General features: G+C 26.4%; 1 protein-coding gene across 2 annotated transcripts; it reads right to left on the reverse strand.

Annotated features, from left to right (window-relative positions):
* Positions 1 to 1,988: 1,988 nt before the first annotated feature.
* Positions 1,989 to 11,350, reverse strand: LOC132930205 (PH and SEC7 domain-containing protein). Of its 2 annotated transcripts, none has more exons than XM_060995944.1 (14): positions 10,807 to 11,350; positions 9,667 to 9,733; positions 9,394 to 9,447; positions 9,113 to 9,333; positions 8,213 to 9,046; positions 7,912 to 8,150; positions 7,656 to 7,849; positions 6,966 to 7,158; positions 6,714 to 6,907; positions 6,416 to 6,644; positions 6,196 to 6,340; positions 5,991 to 6,134; positions 5,096 to 5,247; positions 1,989 to 4,969 (listed from the first exon to the last, which is right to left on the reverse strand). In XM_060995944.1, exons 1-14 carry the CDS (start codon positions 10,942 to 10,944, stop codon positions 4,879 to 4,881), a joined length of 2,895 nt encoding a protein of 964 aa, XP_060851927.1. In that variant the 5' UTR covers positions 10,945 to 11,350; the 3' UTR covers positions 1,989 to 4,878. The 2 variants fall into 2 exon arrangements, with proteins under 2 accessions (XP_060851927.1, XP_060851936.1); XM_060995953.1 differs by having other exon boundaries at positions 1,989 to 3,765; positions 10,807 to 11,348.
* Between the last annotated feature and the right edge of the window lie 14,732 nt (positions 11,351 to 26,082).

Raw genomic sequence — 26,082 nt, forward strand, 5'->3', positions numbered from 1 at the left:
AGTAGACCAGCCTAAATATACATAAATATATGTGTAGCACTGAAGCAGTTCCGTCGGTCGGTTTTGTATAAGTGATTTTTTTTTAAGTTATTCTAATATTTCCAGTTTTTGTGTCTAGATAAAATATATAGACGGTAGGTAGGTACCTCTTCTTATTCTATAACATAATATGCACTGCGACTGCACCTATTATTATAAATTATATTATGTATATATATGCATGTAAGTAGGTAGGTATATTAAATTTCTTAAACCTTTTTCTAAACCTCACGGACCTTGGCTTCCCTCCAGAGTTATACGTGGTCACAGGCGTTACAGCTTACGCCTACCTACTATCAGTATAGTATAAATGTATGTAATACCATAATGTATTATTTTTAATTGCAGTGTTAGGTATAAGCCATAGGATATGTCATTCAAAACGAAAAAATTAAACAATTAAATTAGTATAGGTATTATCGATTTTATTAATAAGCATTTTACATATTATATTAATATTAGATATGTCACGTCTAATGTAGTGCGCAGGCCGCAGGGGAAGTTGACGAGTGCAATTATGGGGCCCTAAAAATTAATCCCCTGAACTACGGACTCGATTTTTTTTTTGCGATTACTAAATAAAATATAATTTTTTTTCAATAATATATAATTAATCGTTATTATTATTATTTTCTATTTTATAAAAATTAATTTAATTATAAATATCTAAACATTCATAATAATTTACTTTACTTAATTTTTAGTAGAGGGCTTTTATGTGAAATGTTCAATGGGTTTCAAAAATGCTGTAGGTACCACTTGAAATCTAGGGCTGTGTACGGCTGTGGTCACGCGTTTGAATAGGTATTAGATATTTTTTATATTTTTTATTTAAAATCAAAAAATAAATTTTATATGATTAGAACTTATTGATAATTTTCATCAATATTAATCTATATTTTATAAGCATGCTTGTGGTGGAGATAGAGAGTTAAGACAAAAAAAAAAATGCATTTAATAAATATTTATATATTTTATAGTCTTTAGAGTTTAAATATAGCATGATACTAATTTAGTTTTATATTTTTACACATTTTAAGAAAGATAATAGAATACAAAAAATTAAATAATATTGAAGTACCTACATATCACAAAACACACTATCCAAAACCTATTAATAGGATTTGTCGTGTGTATAGACAAGTTAAATGCAAGCCTGGATTAATGGGGGAGGGGGGCATGAATGAATGATCCTGATTCCCGGAGTACACTTCGTCCATTTTTATAATACACATTCAAAAGAAATTTCAAAAAATAAAATAAAAAAATTGTTTTAATATGCTATAAAAATGATTAATTCCTAAAAAAATCGATATTTGCTGACAATATGGTATAAATATTAAATGGTAAAATTTGAAAACTATAAACCAACTATAAGACCAAAGGTTATATTTATATAAATATATTTTTAATTTAATGTGAGCTGTCTGTTGTTATTGGTTTTTAAATATATATCTATCTAAATACCTTACATACCCACTTTTTATTTTATTTTTTAAATAATATAATAACATTGGCTATAACTTCACAAGTTACAATCGTAAAAACAGTAATAGATAGGAGGAGAAGTGGGTTAAAGTTTGAAAGACAAGAGTTGCCTAATAGAGGAACTTGTGTTATGAGCCAATGGATCTAAACTGGATTTGGTTAAATAAATAGAAATACCCAAACACTCGAGGTATATCACCATAAGTTGGCATCATTACAAGTCATAATATTTATCTTTATATATTATTATATTTAACACCATTTTTATACATGAATTTAAAAGCTTAAAGCATTGCTTGGTCAATTCAATGTATTTTTAGTTTTTACAAATACAATTTTAAATAATCTATTATAAAAATCACACATAGACAGTCTGTAGTATAATTGTTCATTAATATTGGATAAAAGATAAAAATTCAATAAATAATACATATGAATAAGGGACAATAAATTAAACAAAATAAGTTGGTAATTCCTTTATTTATTGTTGATACAACTTTATCAATCAAACATTTTACAAATGGAATACTTAGTTATTCATATGATATACATTTCATATTATTTTATTTATATATTAATATTAATAAGATCTAATTAGTAATAAATAATATATAGTTTGCTCTTATTCGATAGCATAGTTAATAATATATCATAAATAATAAATGTGTTTTATTTTGTTATCATAAATATTTTATTAAAAAAAAAAAAAAAATGGACTAGATACTTTTAAAATTCCAAAATAAAATAAAATAGTTTACAAAGCCATGTTTAAGTCAATTTGCTTCAATATGAACACAACTCGTGGAATAAATAATTTAATCATAAAATAAAATCTACAGAATTTGTTCAAAGCAAACAAAATAAAATTTTTTTTTAATTATTGCACATTCAATTATTTAAATATATATAGTAAATTTAAAAGAGTTGTATCTATTAATACTGAATACATTTCAAAACATACAGAGATTCAAACTTTTTAGTAATATAGTTAAAAACTTAATTTTGGTTTTGATTTTATGTACATTTTTTTTTATCAATGATAGTTTTGTTAAATTAAAAAATAATTTGTGATCGGTGTACAGTAATTATATAACAGCTTAATTATGTTCACACACACACAAACACACAAAAAATCTAACAATAAGTGTTTAGTAACACCGTATAACAATGTTAACATGTTTGTTTAACACATAACTTTAATAACAAAGAAAAGTTTTATTTGGTATATCATAATATTGATAATAATAAGTAGTGATGATTTTGTTATTGACAAGGAAGTGAACTGAATTACAAAATAATATATTACAATGTGTACAATCACATATATATATATATATAACAATAAAAGATCAATAATTCCTTATGAACAATAAAAAAACTTACATTATTTCAAAACAAATTTACAATTAAATAAATAACATTTTACAAGACTATTTGTCAGGATACAAGTTTTTTTTTAAAAATTATGTAGATAATACATTATAAATTAGATAATTATATTGTATGTAGAAGTAATAGGCAAGATATTTATAATAATGGTAGTTTAATAAGTCAAAATTAAATAATTGGTTTGTAGATCAAAAAATAATTTGGCACATTATAGAATATTATACAAATAAAGCCTAAACTTGGAAAGAAGAAATCAAAATCTTCACCATTTACGACTTCTATGATGGAAGTGTATGTATTTTTTACATACATATATTTATAAGTCTATTTACTTCATTAGGTATTAAAATATAAACTAAATTTTTCAATAAGTAAAAAATAATATGTTTTGTTTAATTATAATGTTTAAGTATTTAAAGATGAGTAATTTGTTAAAGAGTAATTTAATGAATTACATTAGATGGAACAAAAATAATATTAAATATTTATAAAATGTGAAATATTTTTTGTCAAAATTTACTTTTTCAAATTTATAAATGGTATTATATTAGTCTAACCAATTAATAAATAATATAAAAATCATTATTTTTATTATGCAAACATAATTTTAGAATAGTTATACACAAAATAGAGATGTCAAAATAATGTTTACATAGAGATAAATATATTTATATAAATATAAATTGTTCAGAATTTATTTGCATACTTTTGATTAGGGATCAATAACATTATCAAGTGTTAAAAAAATAATAATATAAAAAAAAAAACAAAATAAGATTAACTACACAGCCAGGTGACAATGTCTTGGAAGTCCAGTGGCATATTTTGCAGCTTCAAGCATCGATACTCCTTTACCATGCATAAACACAAAACATTCTCATGATGAAATAGAAATAATAATAGTTATAATAATATAATTCTCGCGCAAAATGTTAATGTGTTGCATGAGTCAAAACAGAAATTTCTGTGCAAATTTCTTGTGATTATCAATCAGTACAGTGTAGTGTGGTAAAGTGTGATATTTTATATCAATCAAAGCAGTTATCTATAAATTTTATTTTTTTGTGATTAAATTTTGTAAGTAATACTCGTAATCTAAGAATTGTTAAATTATACCTACAATGTTTAAAAAATGTATAAGTTTATTAGCAGAATTGCAAACAAAAAATAAATGATACATGCTATAAATTCATATCATAACATATTTTAATAAAATTGAAAGTGTTCGATTAATATTTTGTATAAGTCATTTCTGACAAAATCAAAGACAATTTTTTCTTATGAAATTATTAGTCATTATAGGTTATTGCTATTTTAAGTACACAAGATTTTGAAAAAGCACTACTTAACATTCATGAAGTTTAAATTGCAAACATTTTCATTTAGCTGAAAAAAAGAGTTTATTATTGGAACAAAAATGTTTAAATAGATTTAATTTATTTTATGGTCAAATTTAGCTTTGTAAAATTCTAAAATGTATTGGAAATATTTATTTAGGTATTATACATCTTTAATATGTATTTATAAATAAATCATAGTACATGTTCAACAAATACAAATTCTTTAATAGCACAATAAATCTATTCAATATTCATCAATTAGAGTATAAAATAGACTGATTATTGTTTTTATTGATTTAAAATATTTTTCAAAAAAAATGACAAAATTGATTTATTACTATCTAAATCAGATAATAATTGTTTTAATATAAAGTTTATTACGTAGTGCAAATAATATTTATTTGTTTACTCATCAATTAAAATAATAATTAATAATTAATTTTTGTTTCAAGTATTTAAAATTAGTTTGTTTTTTTTTTTGTTATGTCATTGCGTTTCTAAAACTCAAGCATTTGATTAGAAAATAAATAAAGCAAAAGCTAATTAGTTTGAACTCAACATTATTTCAATCATTGCAAAGGTCATATTTGTTAATAATATAAGTGTTATGCAATATCAGAAATTATGTACCAAACTTGCATATACAGAGCCTAATGTAAATTGATCCCTGCAATTTTCTAAAATAAAATATTGTATCCCTGCACCTGGCAACTCTATCCAAAACCAAAAGTTATTAAAATAAATAATCACAGAATTGAGAATACTCATAAGATTTTTTAAATTGTATACATTAATAATGTGTTGCCATTGTAGAATAAATAGCTGCATTGTAACTATACCTGTTTGAAGTAGGTAATGAACTGTTTTGTTCATTAACAGATACCACTTCTGTTTCATCATCAGTCTCCATTAACGCAGTACTTGAGTCATACTCTGGGTGTTGAATCATTTTAGATCTCAACAAGTAGACATATGTTTTATAACGCTTAAACTGAAAAAAAAAAATAAATAGTTAATAAAAGCATAATACGTACATTTAAGATAAAAACATGGGATAGTTTAAACATGTGGCATCACTTCTTGAATACAAAAGTTATTTTTTTTTTCATGATAAATTAGATGCAAAGTATGTGAAAAGGATAAATATTTATCTATTAGTTTTTATGATTACATTTAATTAATTAAATTATAATCATATGTTTATACTATTTTTTGAAGAGTTAATAATTATTTACATTTACCAGTATTGTTATGAAAAACAAACAGCATTTTTTTCTGCCTTTCTGGTATAAAAAATATTCTGCTTTTAATCTTACTTTTTATAATTTTATTATTTAAGTTAGATCTATTATAAATCACTCAACGGCCGCTTATAATAATTACTCAAAATTATGCATAGTTCTTATTTCTTAAACACTAAATATTATATATTGCAATTTTTACCCTATATTTATAACTTGATTTATAATGAGGCAATTTATTTCAAAATACTGATATGGTCTGGGTTGGTTACTAAATGATATAAATTAAACATAATGGTTAATTATATATATATTTTTTATTTTCAACACCTATTTTTCTTTATAATGTATAAGTAACTTAAGTTATTATGAAAAAATAGTGAAAATGATTTGTATTGTAAGAGGAAGCCAATAATTTCAGTTTTCTTGGGTAGATTTTTTTATTTTGTACACTCTACCAAATGAATAAATATTATTAACTAATAAAACTTACTTCTTCTAATAAATGTGATTCCTTTTCTTTATAAAATTGTAATGTGATGTTTTTAGTCCCACGTTCTGGCGGTTTCTTTTTATGTATGTCAAGTTCTACTTCTAGTTGTCGCAAAGTATCTTCATGTTCACGAAGTTGTTCCCGCTTTAAAAAATAAATAAAAAATTTTATATCTGTAAAAATGAAATATTGTAAATAATCAAACCAAATTTAATTTTGTTGGAGCTGATGGTAATAATGGCCTTTGGAATTTTTTCTGATTTCCAACAGCACTTGGCAATCGTGGTGCAGAAAAACTGGCACATACAAAATTAATTGTATTTATCCATGAATCCAATTCCTTAGAATCACTAATAATAGAAATAAACAAAAGTAAATAAATAGAAATTAAAAATTGTAAATGAGAGCTTAATTAAAATGATTACCTAGTTTGAAATAAATATTCTGCTTGATCAGCAGTAACAAGTCTAAACACATGTTGTTTTTTTGTATAGTCTGTAGCTTTAGTAGCTAGGCCATGATGTATATGTATTGCATTATGAATACTATCACTAATTTGAGATTTTCTAAATCCAGAATCATCTTTATGTAAATAAAGAATTAGATCACGTAATGTGCAATAGTACATTTTCCAACTACGTTTTCCTCTTGCAGCTATAAAATTGTAAGGGCACAATATTATCATTAATAAATATGAAATTATTATTATTGTTATTTTCTTACTTTTCTTTCCATTGGCTTCCATGCAACATTTTCTCATCACATATCCTTTTTTATACTCTAAAGCTTGAGTCATGACATTTTCATCATAACTTCCCCCACTTTTGCCTATTTGGCCAGGAATTTTATTTCCAAGACCATCAATTGGCTGACTAGCAATTGCGTTTTTTAGTTGATTTTCATCCAAATCATCATCACTAAAATATGTTATAAATTTATAATTTTGAATTTTCTATAATAAAATCTTTATCTCACCTTGCCCACTCAAGAGGATTAGACTTAATAGCCATGTACAATGATTTAAGAACGTCACGTGGAAAATGTTCATTATCATTTAAACCAGCTAGGTTTTCGATAAATTCATTACATGTCATTTTACGTCCAATCATTTGGCCATGTAAATCTGTATTTAATAGCATAATGGCGCAAGTTAATGTATGAACAGCATCTAAAAATAAAATAATTTAAAAGAATATTTTATTTGATTAAAAATTGTCTCTTATTTTTAGTTTAAAAATATTGACATATAAAATTAATAATTATGCAAATATATATATATAAAAAAAAAAAATGCAAACTAAAAACTTTTAAACAATTTTCTATAAGATATCAAGGTTGCAACTGAATAAATGAAACTGTTGACATGCCTACATAATGATAATAAAAAAAACAGGCTGTTTGTATTACATCATATGCAAAGGATTGTCTAAATCTACCTACACGCATTCATATGTGTACAATGTACATAACTATTCATTTTGTTTTAATTAAGGATTAGAGAGCAAAGGTAAAAAATTTAATTAAAATAAAATGATATGCAAGAAAAATAAATTGAAAACATAACTATTTACTAAAATAAAAACAAAATGTAAAAAAGATATTTCTTAAAAAATGAAAACTATAAATGTATTTAAACAATAATAGGTATTACAATTTTAATATTACCTTGAGAGTTGAAACATTGAGGATTGCAGTCCAAAAACCGTTTGGAAAAATGGACTAACACTCTTTCTCTTTCTTGGGTTTCTCCGGTCAAACTGAATTGTTTCAAAAAATGCCTTAATGCCAAATCTAACGAATTTCCTTTAAAATCAAAATACTTCAAATATTCTTCAGCAACTGCTCTACTGAATTCGTTACTGAAATCATTTGTTTATTATTATTACTACTTATTTAAAAAAATATATATATATTTTTATACTTTTTACTTAAATGTCGAGATACATCACTTTTTTTGAATCCTTCTAAATAAAATAAGCGTTTGGCAAGTCTTACTGCCGAGGGCATATCCACAGCTTTAGGCGAATAATGAAAACTATGTAAGCTATCAGAATCAAAATCTTCGTTTTGTGTCCAGTGCTCATCATTATTGGTAACAGAATTAGCCAACTGAGCTGCACCTTCCATTAATGCTAATAAATGTTGAACTTCTTCTTCGTCCTAAATTAAAATATAAATTTAAAAAAAAAACTAAATAATTGTAAATATAAAATTCTACATACTTTAAAATCTTGATGTTCATTGTTACTAATATTTTCTTTGTCATTGTAATATCTGTTATTATTTTCATTGTCTTTAACTAAATTTGTTTTTTCTGGACCTTTTACCTGTATGACAATTCGATGGTCTGTATGATTATCATAATATGTGTACTGTCCTTCTGTAGATCGCTTTCTTATCTTTGGTTCGCTTGCTACAATAGTTGAATCACTGTCACTAGGATCTGACACCTCTAATTCACGTGAGTTAATCAAGAAATCTGAATCTGCAGTGTCTTGGAAGTCAGGACTTGATATATTTGAATGACTGCTAGTTGGATGACTGTTGCCACGGAATGATCCCTTGGCTGGTCGTCGCCGGTCAGAAGGTGATGACATTATTGATGAGGATATGGATGTTGGTGACGTAGGTGATAGAACTTTTTGGAGGGAATTGCAAGAAGCTGATGTTTCATCAGGAACATGACCAGCATTATATGTCCACAACACTCTTTTGTCTTCCATTTCAAGTGGTTTTATATTAGTATTTAATAAGGTGTTACAAGAAGATGTAATATCTTCGTCTTCAGTATCAATACTCGTAGTAGAAGACATTGGGTACTCAGAATTTGAACGTAAAGGATCTTCAGAACGAGAGCCACGTTTATAGTTGGACATATTTGTAGGAGGAGGGGAAACTGGTGATGTATTTCCAGAATTAGGTTTTGCTATGTTTGGTCGATCATTTTCGACAGGACTACTAGGAACAGAATTTGAATTTACTTTTTGGAATTTTTTTGGGCCACCATTTTTTACCAAACAATCAACTTTTCGATCCCTCTTTGGTAATAAAGAGACCTAAAAATAATAATGATACATACTAAATTAAAGTGGACAAAAAAATAAAAACAAAAAATATCTTACCTGACTATTTTTAGACATTTTGATAACTCTCTCACCAGTCATCATAAATGCTTCATATTTAGGGGCTTCAATTTTATTTGTATTTGTTCTAGTAACCATTTCTAATGGTGGTGGATGATGTTGTGGTGGAGGTGGTGGGGAATCTATATCACGTAGTAATAATTGAGGAGAGTTTCCATCTTCAGCCAGTTTATCATGTACTTTATTTTTAATAGCAGGATCTAAAAAGTCGTTAATTTATTAATTTAACAATAACTTGAATAGTGTAAATATATACTAACCTCTGACTAGTTTCAAAATAATGGGGTTTTGTGCTAATCTCAAGCATTTCAATACTACAACAAAAGAATATAAATTAATGTTAAAAATATTATGATTGAAAAAATAATATAGACCTAATATAATAGTACCTAACCCTTGAAGAAAAAAATTAATTTAAGCATAAATATTTTCTTTAGATGTATTTAAAGTTTTTTTCACTTATAATAATTTAATAATAGGATCAAACACATTGCTGAGTATTAAATATTGAAATTTTCAAACAATAATTTTACCTTCTTTTATTGTACATGTTTGCACATCTTCATTATTTATCTTTATGATAACATCACCAACTTCAATCTAGAAAAATATTAATATATACTAAACTTTAATATAAAATTTATAATAAGTGAAAGTAATCAAGATTTTTAAAGTATTGAAGTGTATTGGACTCAGGCTTTGATAAGAGTTGGTACAAAACTATTCTGTATCGAATTTTTCTTCTTAAAAATTTGAATTAGCAATTATCAAATATACTTGATTTTTATAAAAAATGTTTAAATTATTAATTGGGTATGTTATAAATGTAACTGTTTATCTGCTATTTAAATCTTACAGAAATTAACATGAAAATAATCATTTCACATTCAGTTTTACAGGCGAGTACAGATTGTATAATAAAAAAACAAAACAAGCGTTGAAATTAGATAAGTATATTATTAAATTATTAGCTTATACAAATGTCTAATATACATATATTTTGAACACAAGTTTATATGGTATACTGTTTTTGTGTATTTTGACATTGTCATTTCAAATATTTCAATCCATCAATTAATTTAATTACAAGGACATTTTTAAAAAGATGCTAAACATTGAATCACATTAAATCATAATTGTTTGTGTTGTTAAGTGCATACAGTTAGCATGAATGTAGGATATTTCACTTAATAATCAATAACAATTCAGGGCCATATCACTTTCCAGATTTAGAAATGTGTGTAGGTAGGCACAAATTCTAAAAAGAGTAAAAATATGTGAGTTTTCTCTAAATGGGTTATGCGTAATGCGTGGATAATATCTATGTAAACATTAACTTGAAAAGGTAATGTTTTTGTTAAGACAGTAACCAATAGGCAGTTAGTTGGACCTCTTTGGTCATCCATAGGTAGGTCAGCGATTCATCATGATATTAAAGTGAATAGTTGGAGAAGAAACGCACAGAGCAGAATATGTCAAACACTTATCGCAGAGCAGTGAAATTTAACAAATAACAAAAACGAAATGGGCTCTATCGGGTGCACTGGACGGTAAACGAGTGCCTACACCTGGCAGCCGTTGAGCTGCTAGACGGACAAACGTCCGGGAAACGGGATTCGGTTTCGCAGACTAATCGGGTAGGTATCGATGGCGAGGATTGAGCACTGCAATACCTGAGCGCATTCGGCAGCTGGCGTGTTCTCGATGATGTCGTAGATGACCGGCGGGCAGTCGGCGATACCGAGCAAAGAAAATCCCAGTCCCGAAGGCATTTCCGGTCGGGACAAAGTAACCGAAATCTCGACGGCCATGGCGGCGGCGGAGGATGCTGCGAGGCTGGGGCTCGAGATGCCACCTGCTCGCGTTAGTGTCACCCCACAACGACGGACCACCGGACCCGGCGACGACCGGTCACTTGTCGGGCACGAGCGTACACACCGGTGACCGCCTAAGTCATGTACTCATGTCTGACACGCGGGTGTATGTGTGTGTGTGTGAGAGTGTGTGATCGGGTGAACGAGTGGGTGCGCGCGCGAGTTCGGTCACTGTTCACAGGCGGCCGAGGCTGCCGCTGCTACGGAGGCGGCAAAGCTGACGAACGGTCGAGAACATGACGAGCAACGACGGCGGCGGCGGCGACTATAATACAACAAATACACGACACTACGACCAGCACGGGCACATGATACGGCCGGTCACGGTGCGACGTGAGGGGGGGTGGGCGGAGGACACGGTCTCGGGTAGTATTATAGTGATATCGGCGACCCCGCGATGACGTCACGGCCGTCGCATCACCCCCACCGTGGCGCCAACGACGGTTATCAGTTATCACACGGCGGCGCACGTCTCGGCGCGTACTGCATTTACGCCATAATCGCGTAGGTATGGATGTGTTCAATATTAATATAATAATTAATAATATAAATATTATTATTATTAAAATATATAATGATGATGATAATAATAATCATCTATTAATACGTTCAACGTCGGAGGTAATTTTTAATATTATTATTGTTATTATACCTATTACAATATTGATCGCGGATTTATTAAAATTTAAACCTACGCGCGTTTGCCTATTATAGGTATAATTATAGCAGTACACACAATGTTCCGTTATAGAAGTTAAATGGTCAGCTGTGCGGTCGTGTCTTATGCAGCACTTGCACTGCATATCGCACTAGAAAACATTTATCTACAATATTTAAATTTTTAACAGACATTATTATGTATTGGGCACAAGCGTATGACGGAAAAATCCACTTTTACACCGTTCAATTATATCGCAGATGTGGTGATTTTTTAGTTTTGAAAAACGACAAACTATAAGAGCATTTCTTTTAGGAGAAATTTCTAAACATAATATAATATAACGAATAATGAACGAATAGTTTCTTAAAAAAAAAAGAGGACCAATGAGGCATAAAAAATATTCTCAGCCTCTCGGGTTGTCATTAAAAAACGTGAAAAGCCAATAAAATAAATTTTAGAAACGCCTAATTGGAATTTTTTTCGGCAAGTATTCATGGTTTGCTCAAAGTTTAAAACTGTAAAATAATTTGTTTTTTTTTTAAATCACAAAAAATGACCATAAAGATAGTGTACGTGCGCCAATATTGATCGCCTGTTGTACAGTAAACTCCGTAAAGTTTGTATAAGTAACGTACACGCATATATTATATCAATATAATATAATATAGATTATACTGCCAACTTTGACAAACGCATGCTGTGTGGCAAGTACGCGAATGTGCGATTATTGTGCAAATGTGCAATACTGCAATATCGTTTCGAACGTAGCAAAATGCTCTCTCGGAAACTATACGTATATTATAATACACAGGTAGCCCGCAGCCCGCTGTACCTATGTATACTATTGCATGCATCAGCTGTGATGGGTATTATTATTATTTTTATAAGACACGAAATTTACCTTTTCTACGTGATATTACATACGTATACCCACTTAATTAGTCCGCTCGCGGATAATATAATATCTAGTTATTATTCAACGTCGGGTTTACCGTCTAAATACGTATTTAATTGGCTTTCACGTGTTGTTCTCGTTCGTAAAGGTAGGTAGGTTAGGTAGGTCTGTTGAGGCATACCTCTCTCGATCGCAACGGCGGTCGGTCGTTACTCGTTACACACGCCCGTGCACACGCACTATGTATTAATAATATAATTTATATTATATATTATATTATTATAATTTTATACACACACACATCGCATCAACGCGCGTGTTTGCTGATGTCGTCGGAACAAGGTCGACTTTGAAACCATAAACGCGTCATTATAATATATATAATATATTACATCAATATTTACGCGCGTATAAATAAATATGTATAATAATATACGAATGCCAATGTCGACATGACTATACATAAACATCAATACATGTTTATGCTCCCAGTCGTGGATCTAAATGCTCGCGTGTGACGTTTAGACAAGGAGTGGAGCCAGCGGAGGCTATCGTGAAATTGTTTTTCAAATCTAAAATAATATTTAATAGGTATTATTGTATTTGTATTAATAGCTTTGTAAAAAAACATACATATTTTAACAAATATACAAGCAACTTTGAATTTAACAATATATTAGTCTAGCCGGTGCAAATTAACTTCATACATTATAATAACCCAATCCTACTCCTTATGAATTCTCTTTTTAAACTTTTTATTTTTTTTTATGGCGAAATCGGGGTCTTAACAATTTCAAATGGATTGCATGAAAGTGTTTGTTACCGATTAAAATCCCGTTTGATTTTTATTCTATCCTGTGAAATTTTGTTCTATTTACAAATGAAATTTGTTTTTTTTTTTAAACTTACTATCAAACTTAAAAGTTAAAGGTAAGAACATCAGCTGTTAGCTCTGGTCAGTTTTTACGATATTTTTATTTTCAAAATAAGTTTAATAAATCTTTCAAATTACTCAAAATTAAAAATAATAATATAACTACAGCTATTTTGTAGGTTTGTAAAACAGAGACTTCGTATGCGGATTGCGGGTGTCTTAATATTGTAAAATTTATCAATTATGATAATTTATTAATGGTTATTCGTTTTAAAGAAAATTTGAGTGGACTTTTTGTATCATTTTTTTAAGTTAAATTTTTTAAATTATTTTAATCTATTCTATAAAATTATGAGTTCATTTTATTTTATTAATTTAAATCAGCTAAATAAAACATAAGCATTTAATGTTAAAATTAAAACGATATATAACTATAACCTAATGTTTATATTACAATAGCTAGAATGCTATTCGGTGGTGATTTTGACGGAAAGCAATAGCCTCGATCAGGGCGAGAGGACCTTAAAGCTTTGTCAAAACTGCTACTGGAGTTGTGGAAATATGTAGTCGTGATATATTGATATTGTGTCTTGGTTGTTCGTCTTTGTTTATAAAATGGCAAGACTATCTATAGTCTATACCGTAGCTTATTTTTTTTTATCTTAGTAATTAGTAATTACAATAAATTATGTAAGTCTATACACATTTTAATGCTCTTACTTTAGGTGCAACTATAAAAGGTTATATTTCTGGGAATGGGAGAGGGAATTTATAATCTTTATATACCTAGTCTTCCTATCCAAAATAATTATTCGATGCGATTGCTAATTCGGCTAAATATATTAATATTTTGTTATAAAACTTTAAAATGCTATATGCTTATGACTAACACATTTAGCGCAAATGCGCAATACCTATAGAATCTATTAAATGTATTTTAATAAATTGATATATTTTCTAATTACAGATAATATTGTATAGGTAATATATCTTACCACTCATTGATCAAATATTTAATCAATGCCAGTATATCTCCCTCTCGAACACATCCTTGAGACTTGAGAGTGAGACATGTATTTAAAAATTATGAGTGATCTGTGTTAAAATAATACTTATTTGAATTATATACGTGTATCGTGTATGCTATTATAAAATAGCATATTCCTTTTAAATAATTAAATATCACTAAAAACAGTAAAAACACACTACCTATATATACATAATAATAATATAAATCAGTCGTTAAAATGTCCAACATTTCTAATTGAACGAATGATTGCAGACTATGGTGTAAATATTATATAATACAATAATACATAGATACTTGCCATGTGTTTAAAGTTAAAAGTGATAGTAAATATTTTTATGGAATGATCCTCATTTTTTTATTTGGTAAAGGATATCATAATAGATACCTGCACAAATAAATTTTAAGACATGTTTAATTATGTCTTTATTGCAGGTCTGTAGACATAAAACACAAGATTGATAAATAATAATATCGACATACAATTATAGCCATGATATAGTGTCACACAATAGGAACTAAAAGAAATTAATACTATTATTTTATTTTTTATTTCTATACGAATAAATAGTAAATAAATAAATTAAAATTACTTACTAATAGAAATAACGATTTAATTTAAGTTTTTGATTACAAATTTAGGATATTTACAGTCTGTGCACATTTTACCTTTTTTAATTCAATGATTCACGAATATATGAGCAAATTTTGATGCTATATAGGATAGTTATAGGATCTATTTAACATTAAAAATTAAAATTAATGAATGTAGGAAAATTGATTTTTAAAATTTATTTCACGATTTTAATATGAGTAATAATTATTATTGGTATTATAACTATTATATTATTATCTATGTACATATTACTCACACATAAATATATAGTTTGTAATTAACCTATATGCAATGACTATAATATATAATGTCTTACTTTATTTTTTATTTTTATGCTAATATATTATGTTATACTTTATAAGTTACTTCTATTTTAAACTTTAAATTTGTATGTGAAATGTTTTTTTTAAATCAATAAGTCTAAAAATAAATAATTATTTACTAGGTGTATTAGTATATAATATACAATAATTATGAAGTCTGACAAAAACACTGGTTGGTTATATAAGGCGAAGGTCAAATTTTTAATAGTTGATTTTTCGTTTGATCATTATATTATTTTAAAGTGGAATCAAAACTAGACAATATTTAAATCGATTAAAAAATGTAGGTATTCTTATCCAATTTCATAATATAAAAAAAAAAATGATAATTTGAACCGTATACAATAATTATTGAGTCCCCCCCCCAAAAAAAAAATCGTAGTTTCGCCACTGACTCTTTGCCTCACGTCATAAAAAGTTGATTTAGATCATTTTATACATAAATGTTATAAAGCATATATAATATATTACACGTATATACATATACCTATTGGCTATTATAGTGATTATACTTTTATAACTTTCCCTTTGCAGGACACACGCTGTACACTAATATGCAATGTGGTCAGTACTTATTGTAATGAATGAAAACCTGTGTGGGTACCGTACGACACTGTTGTAGAATAATTCAAGCTGCAAACATCAATGAGTGAGACTGAACAGGTAAGTGCGCACGCCACGCTACAGTAATGGCAGTGAAGCGCAGACCCAACGCGTTAACTCTCTTTGAAGTTGAAAACACATATCATTATAATATATTATTATACTTATACATTACACTGGGTATAATATATATAATTTAATATTATATTATGCAAATAAAATACGAATATAAATATCACTGGATTTTAGAGCACGGACCTGAGAAAAAGTTTAATTTCTGGTAAACATGCTTCAACTTTCAAGAAAAACGCACAATATTATTATATTATATTTATATTTAGTTATAAAAAGGCAGATAACGATTTTTCATTATTTACACTTTGTAGCAGCGGGTGCCTATTATTGCATATATACTACCGGTACATTAACACTGCCGGTCTGTCTATAGCCTACTGCCTTGCTTTTCTGCACCAGGTAGCGATGAATGGAACATATTTTCACACAAATGTCAATGGAAGAACTACGTGGTGAGTGGTGACGCGTTACGGGAAGTATTATTATATAAAAATATGTTGTATTTAATATTATAAAATGAGGGTAATGGTCATTACCTAGTTAAAATAGTATTCATTTTTTTTTATAGTGTTTAACTTAATTAGTTAATTAGTTTTCTAATCAACTTATTTTTTTTTAGTTTGAAAAATAATACTTCAACAGTTAGAATCATATTTATACATACCAAGCGTTTAAAGTGAAATTGATACTAATTTATTAATTTTAGGTTAAATCATGCTGTACACGAGAATTTTAATTTTAAACTTTCAGGGTTAAGTATATTATTTTTTCGACAACTAACTAATAAGAAATAAATTAACTAATATAATATAATGCCAGCAGTATAACAGTAGTATAACTGTACTTGGGTATTTTCCTATATGACTATATACATAAATACCTATTATTTATACATAATCAGTAAAATTAGCTAAAAATACAAAAAAACGAACTTTTTGATATATAATATATATTAATAATGAATTAAAATATAATCAACAAAACATCTGTAATAAGTATCTTACGAGTCACTAAATTTAAAGGAATAAAAATTATATACAGTTGCATAGGCATAGCATGTCGCGATTCTATTGCAAATTAGAGGCGAATGACATACGAGACTGGATAATGTCAACTAGGAAACTATAAAAAATGTTTGGGTGATCATTATTATCTTAAATTGTATATAGACTCGAAATACATCAATTCCTATCGTCAGTTTGAGGAATATATTATATGATTATTATTAATAGTTAATACTATTGTCGGACGTGAAAAACTGAAGATATAATATAATATATATAGTTATTTTAAAGTCCATATAACGCCAAAAAAAACTATTGATCTTGTCCTATATGCGTAACTTTGATGTGTAACAAATATAATATGTTATGCAAACTAAACCAACTACAACATATGTAATATACATATACAGATATATATATATATATATATATATTATTGATAGATCAAAAACCAAAAATACACGAAACGTGAAATAATAATATGTCCTTAAATCCTATTCAGAATAATAAAGCATATTGATTATGTCTCAGTGCTTATATGTAATCGTATAGAAAGAGAATACACGAATCAATAATGCGCATTTGATGGATGAAACTATCTTTTTTTGAAACTTCTAAATAAAAACATTTGTGTTTCAAGTGTTAAACGATTTATTTTACGAATTATTTTTTCTTGTTCGTTGTTGGTTCGTGTTTTGGTGTACAAATTGCTTCATTTTTAAATGTAAATAAGTATCTATACAAAAAAAAAACTTGCTATGAATTTTAGTATTTTGTAAAGTTTACTAGGCCATTCTGCCGTTTACGGAACGGTGACGACGATAACGAAGACAACGACGTGTTGGCGGTTATACCGTAAACTTCTAAAAGAAAATAATTGGCAATTAAGAACAATAATTTACTTATTCAGCTTTGCATTTTCTGCACGGTGGATTCTACCCCGTGATAAACACGTTTAACAGTTCAAACGAATACAAAAATCGTTCTACTGCTGACATTACCGAAAACAAAATATATATTATGTGCTCCTTATAAATAATTTTCGAATAAAATGTATTATAATTTATAACACTTTCAATAATGAATTAATATTAAAAATTCAATAAATAATTAGGTGCTTTATTGATTACAGAGAGATAGACATTTTAGTATTTATCTATGAGATTGCATTTGCTTATAAATACATTTTTCTATAATATATCATATTGTCATTGTGTTTCTGTAATATTGTATAGCCAAATGGAATATGCTTATTATTTCATCTCCATGTAATATCATGAATTTTTAAATATTATTTTTTTTAGAGACGATAAAAGTACCTTTATCGTTTAAAAATACGTAACATAAATTTAAAAACCAATTTACGGGACACATTACATTTTTTTATAATTTTTAAGGACATATAAAATAATATTCGTACATTTAAAATCGAAAACGTGAATTCGTGAATATATTATATACAAAACTACATTACTGATTACTATAAATGGTGTATTAGATTTAATATAAGTTGGTACGTTATAGGTCCAAAATAACTATTGTTCGAATAATTGATGACCTTGCTACCTGCTGAATAATATTGATAAGTTGTTCACTGCTGTATTCCATATTAGGGAACTATTCACTATTCCATACTTGGTACTTATCCTCTAGATTCAATATTTGCGTGCATTTAATATTCTTTTAAATTATAATTTATTATTAATACAAAATATTTGTTTATCATCTAATTATAGGGATGAATTATGATTAATTAGTGAAGTTGAGTATATTATTTTATAATATGATTTTGATAACAATTAATAGAAGAACATATGCATGTATGCATTAATACAATAATATGTGCATACACGTATACCTACTTTTACAATTAATACTTTCATTTTTAGATTTTAAATAATATTGATTTAAAAGATGAACATGAAAAAATATGTGCAAATGGAAACCGCTCGCTCTGCTGTATGTTAGGTGGTCGCTGTACATATTATAATGATTGTGTTAAATTTTAATTCAATGATGTGTCATTATGTACGAAAAATGATTTTGATCAGAGGCGGTCTGTTAGCCTATATTACTATATATCTTATGTTTTTGTAACTATTAATAGTAATTTATTTTATTGAATTAGGTTTAATTAATTTTTACCGAAAAATTGTATTTATGATATTAATATTCAATTATTATAATATCAATTAGGTAGGCAAATAATATATATTATCGTTATTATTTTTTGAATCGACACCACCTAATCGGGAAAAAGTTTGAATAGGTTCATATTCATGATATTAATAGGTAATAACTCAAGGTTAATCTATATATTTTAAAAATGCCATTGCGTTTATTAAAATTCATAATCATATTTTAAGTAAAATTTTTGAATAATAAGTTTTAACAAAATAATTCACATCGTTATTAATCATTAAGCTATGTAACTTCGTGTAAGTTTGAACATCGAATACCTGTAATTACCTGTGATTATAATATATATTTTAGTTTTTTTTAGTTTCAATACAAACTACTTATAAAGAACTTTGTATTTACATTTTCATGTCTATGGATATAAAAATCGAATATTAAATACATTTTCAACTGCAAATTTTCGTAATTATGACGAATTTTATTTATATTTGAATTTTAAATGCATCTAAAAAAAATGATTCTGCATATGTATTTGAAATATTTTTATACAGATTAAGAACAACTTATATTGAATATTGTATACATTTTCAATATTTTTGATTCAGTAAATATTTTTTTATCATCATTAATAGAAAAAAAAAAAAATTATCAAATTTTAAATGTCTATAATATTATACAATTTAAAAAGATTCAAAATGTTTGAACATTATAGTATATACTATATATACTATATAGGAAATGCAAACATTATAATTTGGTGAAAATTCCATTATGTAAAGTTATTCATTTTTAAGTTATACCAAAAAATAAAATCAATTTTGTTGAAAACCAGATTTCCCGTTTTACCTTAATTTTTTGTTTGTTTTTCCTGATTATTTTGAAAAATACTAGGAATTTTAAATTCTGATCTCTCTAAAGTAACTAGCTGTTTATCATGTATTGACGTATACAGACATATACACGTAAAAAAGAAAAACACCTCTTTGTAAAATCAATGTATTCATCGCTCTACTTAGATTCTAAAATATATAATATATGTACAGGTGATATGTAAATGCAATTTTAATCGTACTAATAATTATGAAAACTTTATCATGTAAAAACGTGGAATCTACATGTCGTTTTAGGGGGTTTAAAATAGGCAATTTCAATGAAATCTAAGGTAAATTCAATTTTATTATAAAAAATATAAAATCATAATATTATTATCAAGCTGTTTTACATGGAAAACACTGAAAATTAAAAATATATAGACATATTGTATACTTGCATTTATCACAGAGTTAAAATGACAAATTAACCAGTAACATATCAGAAATTATTTTTAGTATTAAAATATTATAATATTTTATGAGTTCTCAAAAGAATAAAAATAATACTATATTTTAAATAACTAATAGAAAATTAGAAAATAGCTTTGTTATGAGCACATCTATTGACATTTTTTTTCTTGAACGAAAATCGTATGTCTTAACTATGTACATAAAGTTTAAACATAATTTTTCGTATCCGATAAAAAAAAGTGAGCAAGTAGTGTCGTAATCCTTTATTAATAATATTACTACACATCTACAACACAAGATTTTACTTTACATACAAAATTACTCAAAAATTATGAAAATTATAATCTTTAGTTCATTGATAAAACATTATTAGAAATTATTTCAATATCAATATAAATATATAATATATTAAATTGTACTCATAAAGTTTTTAAACTAATCTAATGTTTCGATACATACATTTAGAATTTATGCATATTGATTATGTAACATCGTAGATTTAACAGCAATATTGCACAAATAATTATGGGTTCGTTGGTCATTTTTGCATTAGCACCAAAAATAGTTTATATAGTATTGTTCTTTAGATTTTACAGATGTCTATCAATAAAGCAGAGAATAGTTTTCAACATAAAATTTAAAGTTCTGATTCTAATTATTTTTTTACTAGTGATAAAAAATATAATAAAAGTATATCTAATTTATTATATAAATTAAATTTTTTTAACGAATTAATCTGAAAACCAACGATGGAATAATTTATGAGCGATAAAATTGTAGTTTCCAGTAGTAGTATTTAGTCTGATTTATATTTTGTTTTTGCTACTACATAATTGGTGTAGAAAATCAAAACATTTAATATCTGTAATATTATATTAAATATTGAGTGTTATTTATCTCGACTTAACTATTAGGGAAGTGGTCTCATAGTATTTTTTAATCTAAACTCAGTTTATAGGGGTAAAATATAAATATTTCATCTTAGCCAATTATTTTGAAAGATTATTATTGGTAATAGTCATGTACACTATGGACTATGGTCACTATATGTACAGCTTAACTGATACTAATCCAGTTTTTTTCATAGAAGACGAATAAGCAAAATCCATCGTTTTAAAGCAGTATTGCAGCAAAAGTCATAATAATAATAAAAAACTGTCAATAAGGACAATGAAGATTTGATAAATGTCTATTTGTAAAATAAAACTTCACTTTTTTTACTCAAATGATATTATACATTTATACTCAGTTTTCTAGTTTACTGATTGAATACTAACCCAGTCAGCAATTTCTAATATATATTTTATTTACTGAAAAATCTAACGCAGTTGAAATAAAATAGTATTTTAAATTTTAAATTTATAATTAATGATACAACAACTGATCACTAATACATATCAAAAAAAAAAATAAGATCTTAGTGCATAATGTGATAAAATAAGCTATATAACCAAATCGTTTATAATATTAACAGTTAGTGATAAATTAATAAGTACCTAAATAAAATTTAAAATAAAATTTTATATTTTTACAGAAAAAATGTACAATATATTTAAACTAAGTTTAAAAAAAAGTTACTCAATACGTACAAAACAAGAAATATTCGCTATAAAAGATCCCATCACTGACAATAGATACCAATTTTTAGAAGGCTGATCAGAGTATACTAGACTACTAGAGGTTACGAGTTGTTGGTTGTTAACTTTCTTATCGAGGTTCTAACCTCAAGAGGTTTTTTATTTTAGTTTAAGTATAATTTTTATTTCCAATGGAAGAGTACTGAAATCATATTAATAAGTAACTGATACATTGGTAAGCCATGTAAAGTAACGGTAGTCGTTTACTCGAGAGTTGTGCGCACAACTGAAATAACTGAAAAATAACGATATAGTAAGCATTAACTTATTTTTACGCATAACGTAAAAAAGAGTAGGTTAAAATGTATACAAAATACGTGGAAACAACACAATCAAATAATTTGTAATTATATTTTAAACATACATGTATAACACTTATGTCTTATATATTTACAAGTTCATAAGCAATTATGTTTTGAATTGTTAAACATAAATACATTTATTTTAATTATATTTTTTAATTAAAATGTTTGTTTTTGTATTCAGGTTTAGTTGAATTAAAAATACTTAACTTCGAGTTATTTTTAGTATCCTTGCTCATATCTAAAACCAATGGGTTGTACGATGGTTATGGGTATTAGCGACGAACATATCGCAGTTAAATTCCGTCTTAACTAGTTACAATGAGAATGGTTTGGAGGAAGCCGTTCATCGTTAGTCAACATAAGTACTTAGGTCAGAAAAAAGTTCCATTCCGATTGAATATCATGATGTCTGTCGCGAGAAACATTCTCGTCCATTGTACAACTGTTAATTGTTTCTGTCTTTAAAAATAACAATAACAATAAAATAAAATAGGTGCTAAACAGTTAAATTGTAGAAACTCACGAATTTTTGAAATTAAAAAAAGTTTACAGTGCATTTAAACCTTTAAAGTAATTAACCAACTGGCAAAATTAAGAAGAAAAAAAAATTAACTAAAAGTTGAAAATAGAACAATAATAGCGTCTGGTTCTTACCGTTTAACATATAGGTAAAAACTTGAGTAATTAATACTAAATAGATAAATAAACTGTCGAACATCAAACATCAAAATAGGTAAATGTATAATGTATTGGTATATATATAACACTGTTATATTTATACAGATTATATATATGTATACGTAAAGTATTTAATAAATAAATAAAATAAACAAATTGCAGTTGTTGAACTGAGCCTTATTTGAATGTTTTCGTGACCAAAACAGTTTATACAATGCTTAAATAAAACAAATTAGTTGAATTAATAATGAATTGTTTAGAAAGAGAGATTGTTTAACAAATCTTTGCGTTTGTGTGTTAACGTGTATCTTTATATATACTACAACAATAACAAAAACACGAACCTGCGGCGAAGGCCTCGTTTACCCTGTTTAATGTAGAACATTCCATTGTTAAGTTTTGAAAACAATGTGTAGGCTTATACTGTATTATACTATTTATACTACACTAATACAATATATATTTATTTTACAATATTAATATTTTATATTCATTCTAAAATAATAAATTAGAAATTATTGATTGGAAATCGGTAAATATCAAATTTGCTAAAAATTCTTAATCTCTGTAGTCATTTATTTTATAAAAAACGAATGAGAAAATTGAAAAATTTACTATTCAAATTGGCACAATAATAACCAACTAGACAATTAAAGTTCGCTGAGAAATATAATAAAAAAATATGACTGTAAAACTCAATATACATACTTTCATCATTGAATCTAAAATATAAAAGAATTTTAAAATGTATACTTGTATATTATGTAGTTACTTAATAATGTTTATTTGTCCATTAAAATAACTATATACTTATTTTTGGTTTTTAAAGTCTGTGATTTATATTAAAGTTGTGTTTGAACGCGTTGAAAGAATGATTTTAATTTGATTTATAATATAAATATAAAGGCCTCTTGTAAGCTTTAATTAAAAGCTCTACGGGGTACCTTAAAAGGGAACTTACATTCCTGTCACGTTACGAGTGCAGGTTAGTACGTGTTACACGTCCAAAACACTCAAAGTAGTGCATTATTGTTGTTATATTAATCGTAATAGTTTCGTAAGATAAAATTTAGTAAAAAATATAATATAATATAATATAGGTACATGTTATAGGTATGAATGGTACGATTAGAACACATGCGTGTGCATATTAGTGCAGATTCAACTATAAATTATAAAATATAATAGTGAATTGACTTATTTTTAAGCATAATAAATATGAAATATAATGTCATCTAAAATCGAAGGGAAAAACAATTGTCAGAAAAATGTTGTTTTGGCACGAAAAATAAATTATCGATTACATTAAATAATCTGAATAAAACTAAGCTTCTTAATGGTTAATTATAAGATATGTCATGAGAACATTTAATTTTAATATATATATTTTTGAACTATTTCACCAACTTCCTTACCCGTAAAATCATTATAACATTATCAATAACATAAAAATGTATTTCCAAAAGCGCAAAAATGTTCTCTATATCGCAAACAATGTTCAACAGCGCCTTACACAGTTATACATTATACCATAATATACTAATATAATAATACAGTGATAAAATAAGTTTAAAAGAATTCTAATGTCAACGAATGGTAACTATTTTTTAACTAATTGAAAAAAATAAATGCATTTTTTGTAAATTATTAAATAATAATTTAAATTTTAAACAAATATTTACTTAACTTTTAGTCATGTTATTTTTGTTGTTTATTTGTTGTTGTTTTTTTTTGTTACTCCCTTAACCACGTATGTTGGTTCTTATTATGCTTTTACTCGTTAAGAAATGTTAAGTAATAAAACATAGTTATTATATTCATAAATACTTTGATACCTACTTTAAATAATAATTCAGAAGCAATCGCCAGTTTTAAAACAAATGACATGATTAAAATAATATATTGTAATTATTATTAATAGATATTTCTAGATATTTACAGCAGATAAACAATACTACATTTTTGACATGTAAAGGGTTTTATCTCCGTCGAATTAAACTGCGTAAAATTTAGATTAATTTAGTGAACATAAAAATATTAGATTTGGTGCTGATGTCAAAATATAATTTACTGACCCACACATGGTAGTTTAGAATTGACCAATATATCTACCGTTACTGTCAGGTTCATATGTCATATAATATCCAATAAATCATGTAGGTGTGCCGCGTGCTTAGATTTTACTATTAGTTGTAAGAAATTAAATCGTAACATTTATTTTAAAGATTCATTAACAAAAAATTATAAATTAGTTTTTCATCGGATCTTGTTTGTAAATACTTACACACACTTAATATTTAACTAGAAATCATTAAATATAACTAACTATAGTCTATAAGTAGGTACCATTATTTATTTTTATTCTAATAAAAAATAAAAAATATTAAATGGTACGTAGGTATTAAATTTTGAAATTATGTTCAGCGATATTATATTATATATTAACACAATGTCATTTAAAACATAGTTTGACAATACATTTTCATTTACAGTTATTTCCTTTTAAATGTATTATGAAACTAAAATTATAGTTATCCCTCTTTTAGCAGGGTCTTTAATTTAAACCTATTAAACAGACAATGTCGGGCTTGGCTTAATTTGTCCTTCATTGTTAGTTAAGTTTTTGCAACAGTGTATAAATAGATATACGTTTGTTGTTTTCACAAAAAACTCGTAATAAGTAAATGCATATTATTATAGCTATAAGAAATAATAAATTTAAAGTAATATTTTTTAATTAAATTATTAGTACTAATTACTTATAAGGAATTTATAAGTGAGTAAAAATTCAAATTCTTACGACTAAAGATTAAGTATACTCATGATCATATAAAACAAAATTAATGTAAACTATACGAGTGTAACTATTAACTTAACAATTTACAAACTGATGACAAAACACAATAAACACATACAAATATTGAAATATGTACTTAATAAATATTTTTATTTAAA

This window comes from Rhopalosiphum padi, chromosome 1, assembly GCF_020882245.1.
Source record: "Rhopalosiphum padi isolate XX-2018 chromosome 1, ASM2088224v1, whole genome shotgun sequence".
In the NCBI taxonomy this organism is placed as follows: domain Eukaryota; kingdom Metazoa; phylum Arthropoda; class Insecta; order Hemiptera; family Aphididae; genus Rhopalosiphum; species Rhopalosiphum padi.

Excerpts from the sequence above, each read along its gene's own strand:
- LOC132930205 (XM_060995944.1), bottom strand. The coding sequence starts at position 10,944 with ATGGCCGTCGAGATTTCGGTTACTTTGTCCCGACCGGAAATGCCTTCG. Across the intron at positions 6,645-6,713 it reads GGAAGCCAATGGAAAGAAAA|CTGCAAGAGGAAAACGTAGT; the intron begins GTAAGAAAATAA and ends ACAATTTTATAG. Across the intron at positions 5,248-5,990 it reads AATCACATTTATTAGAAGAA|TTTAAGCGTTATAAAACATA; the intron begins GTAAGTTTTATT and ends TTTTTTTTTCAG.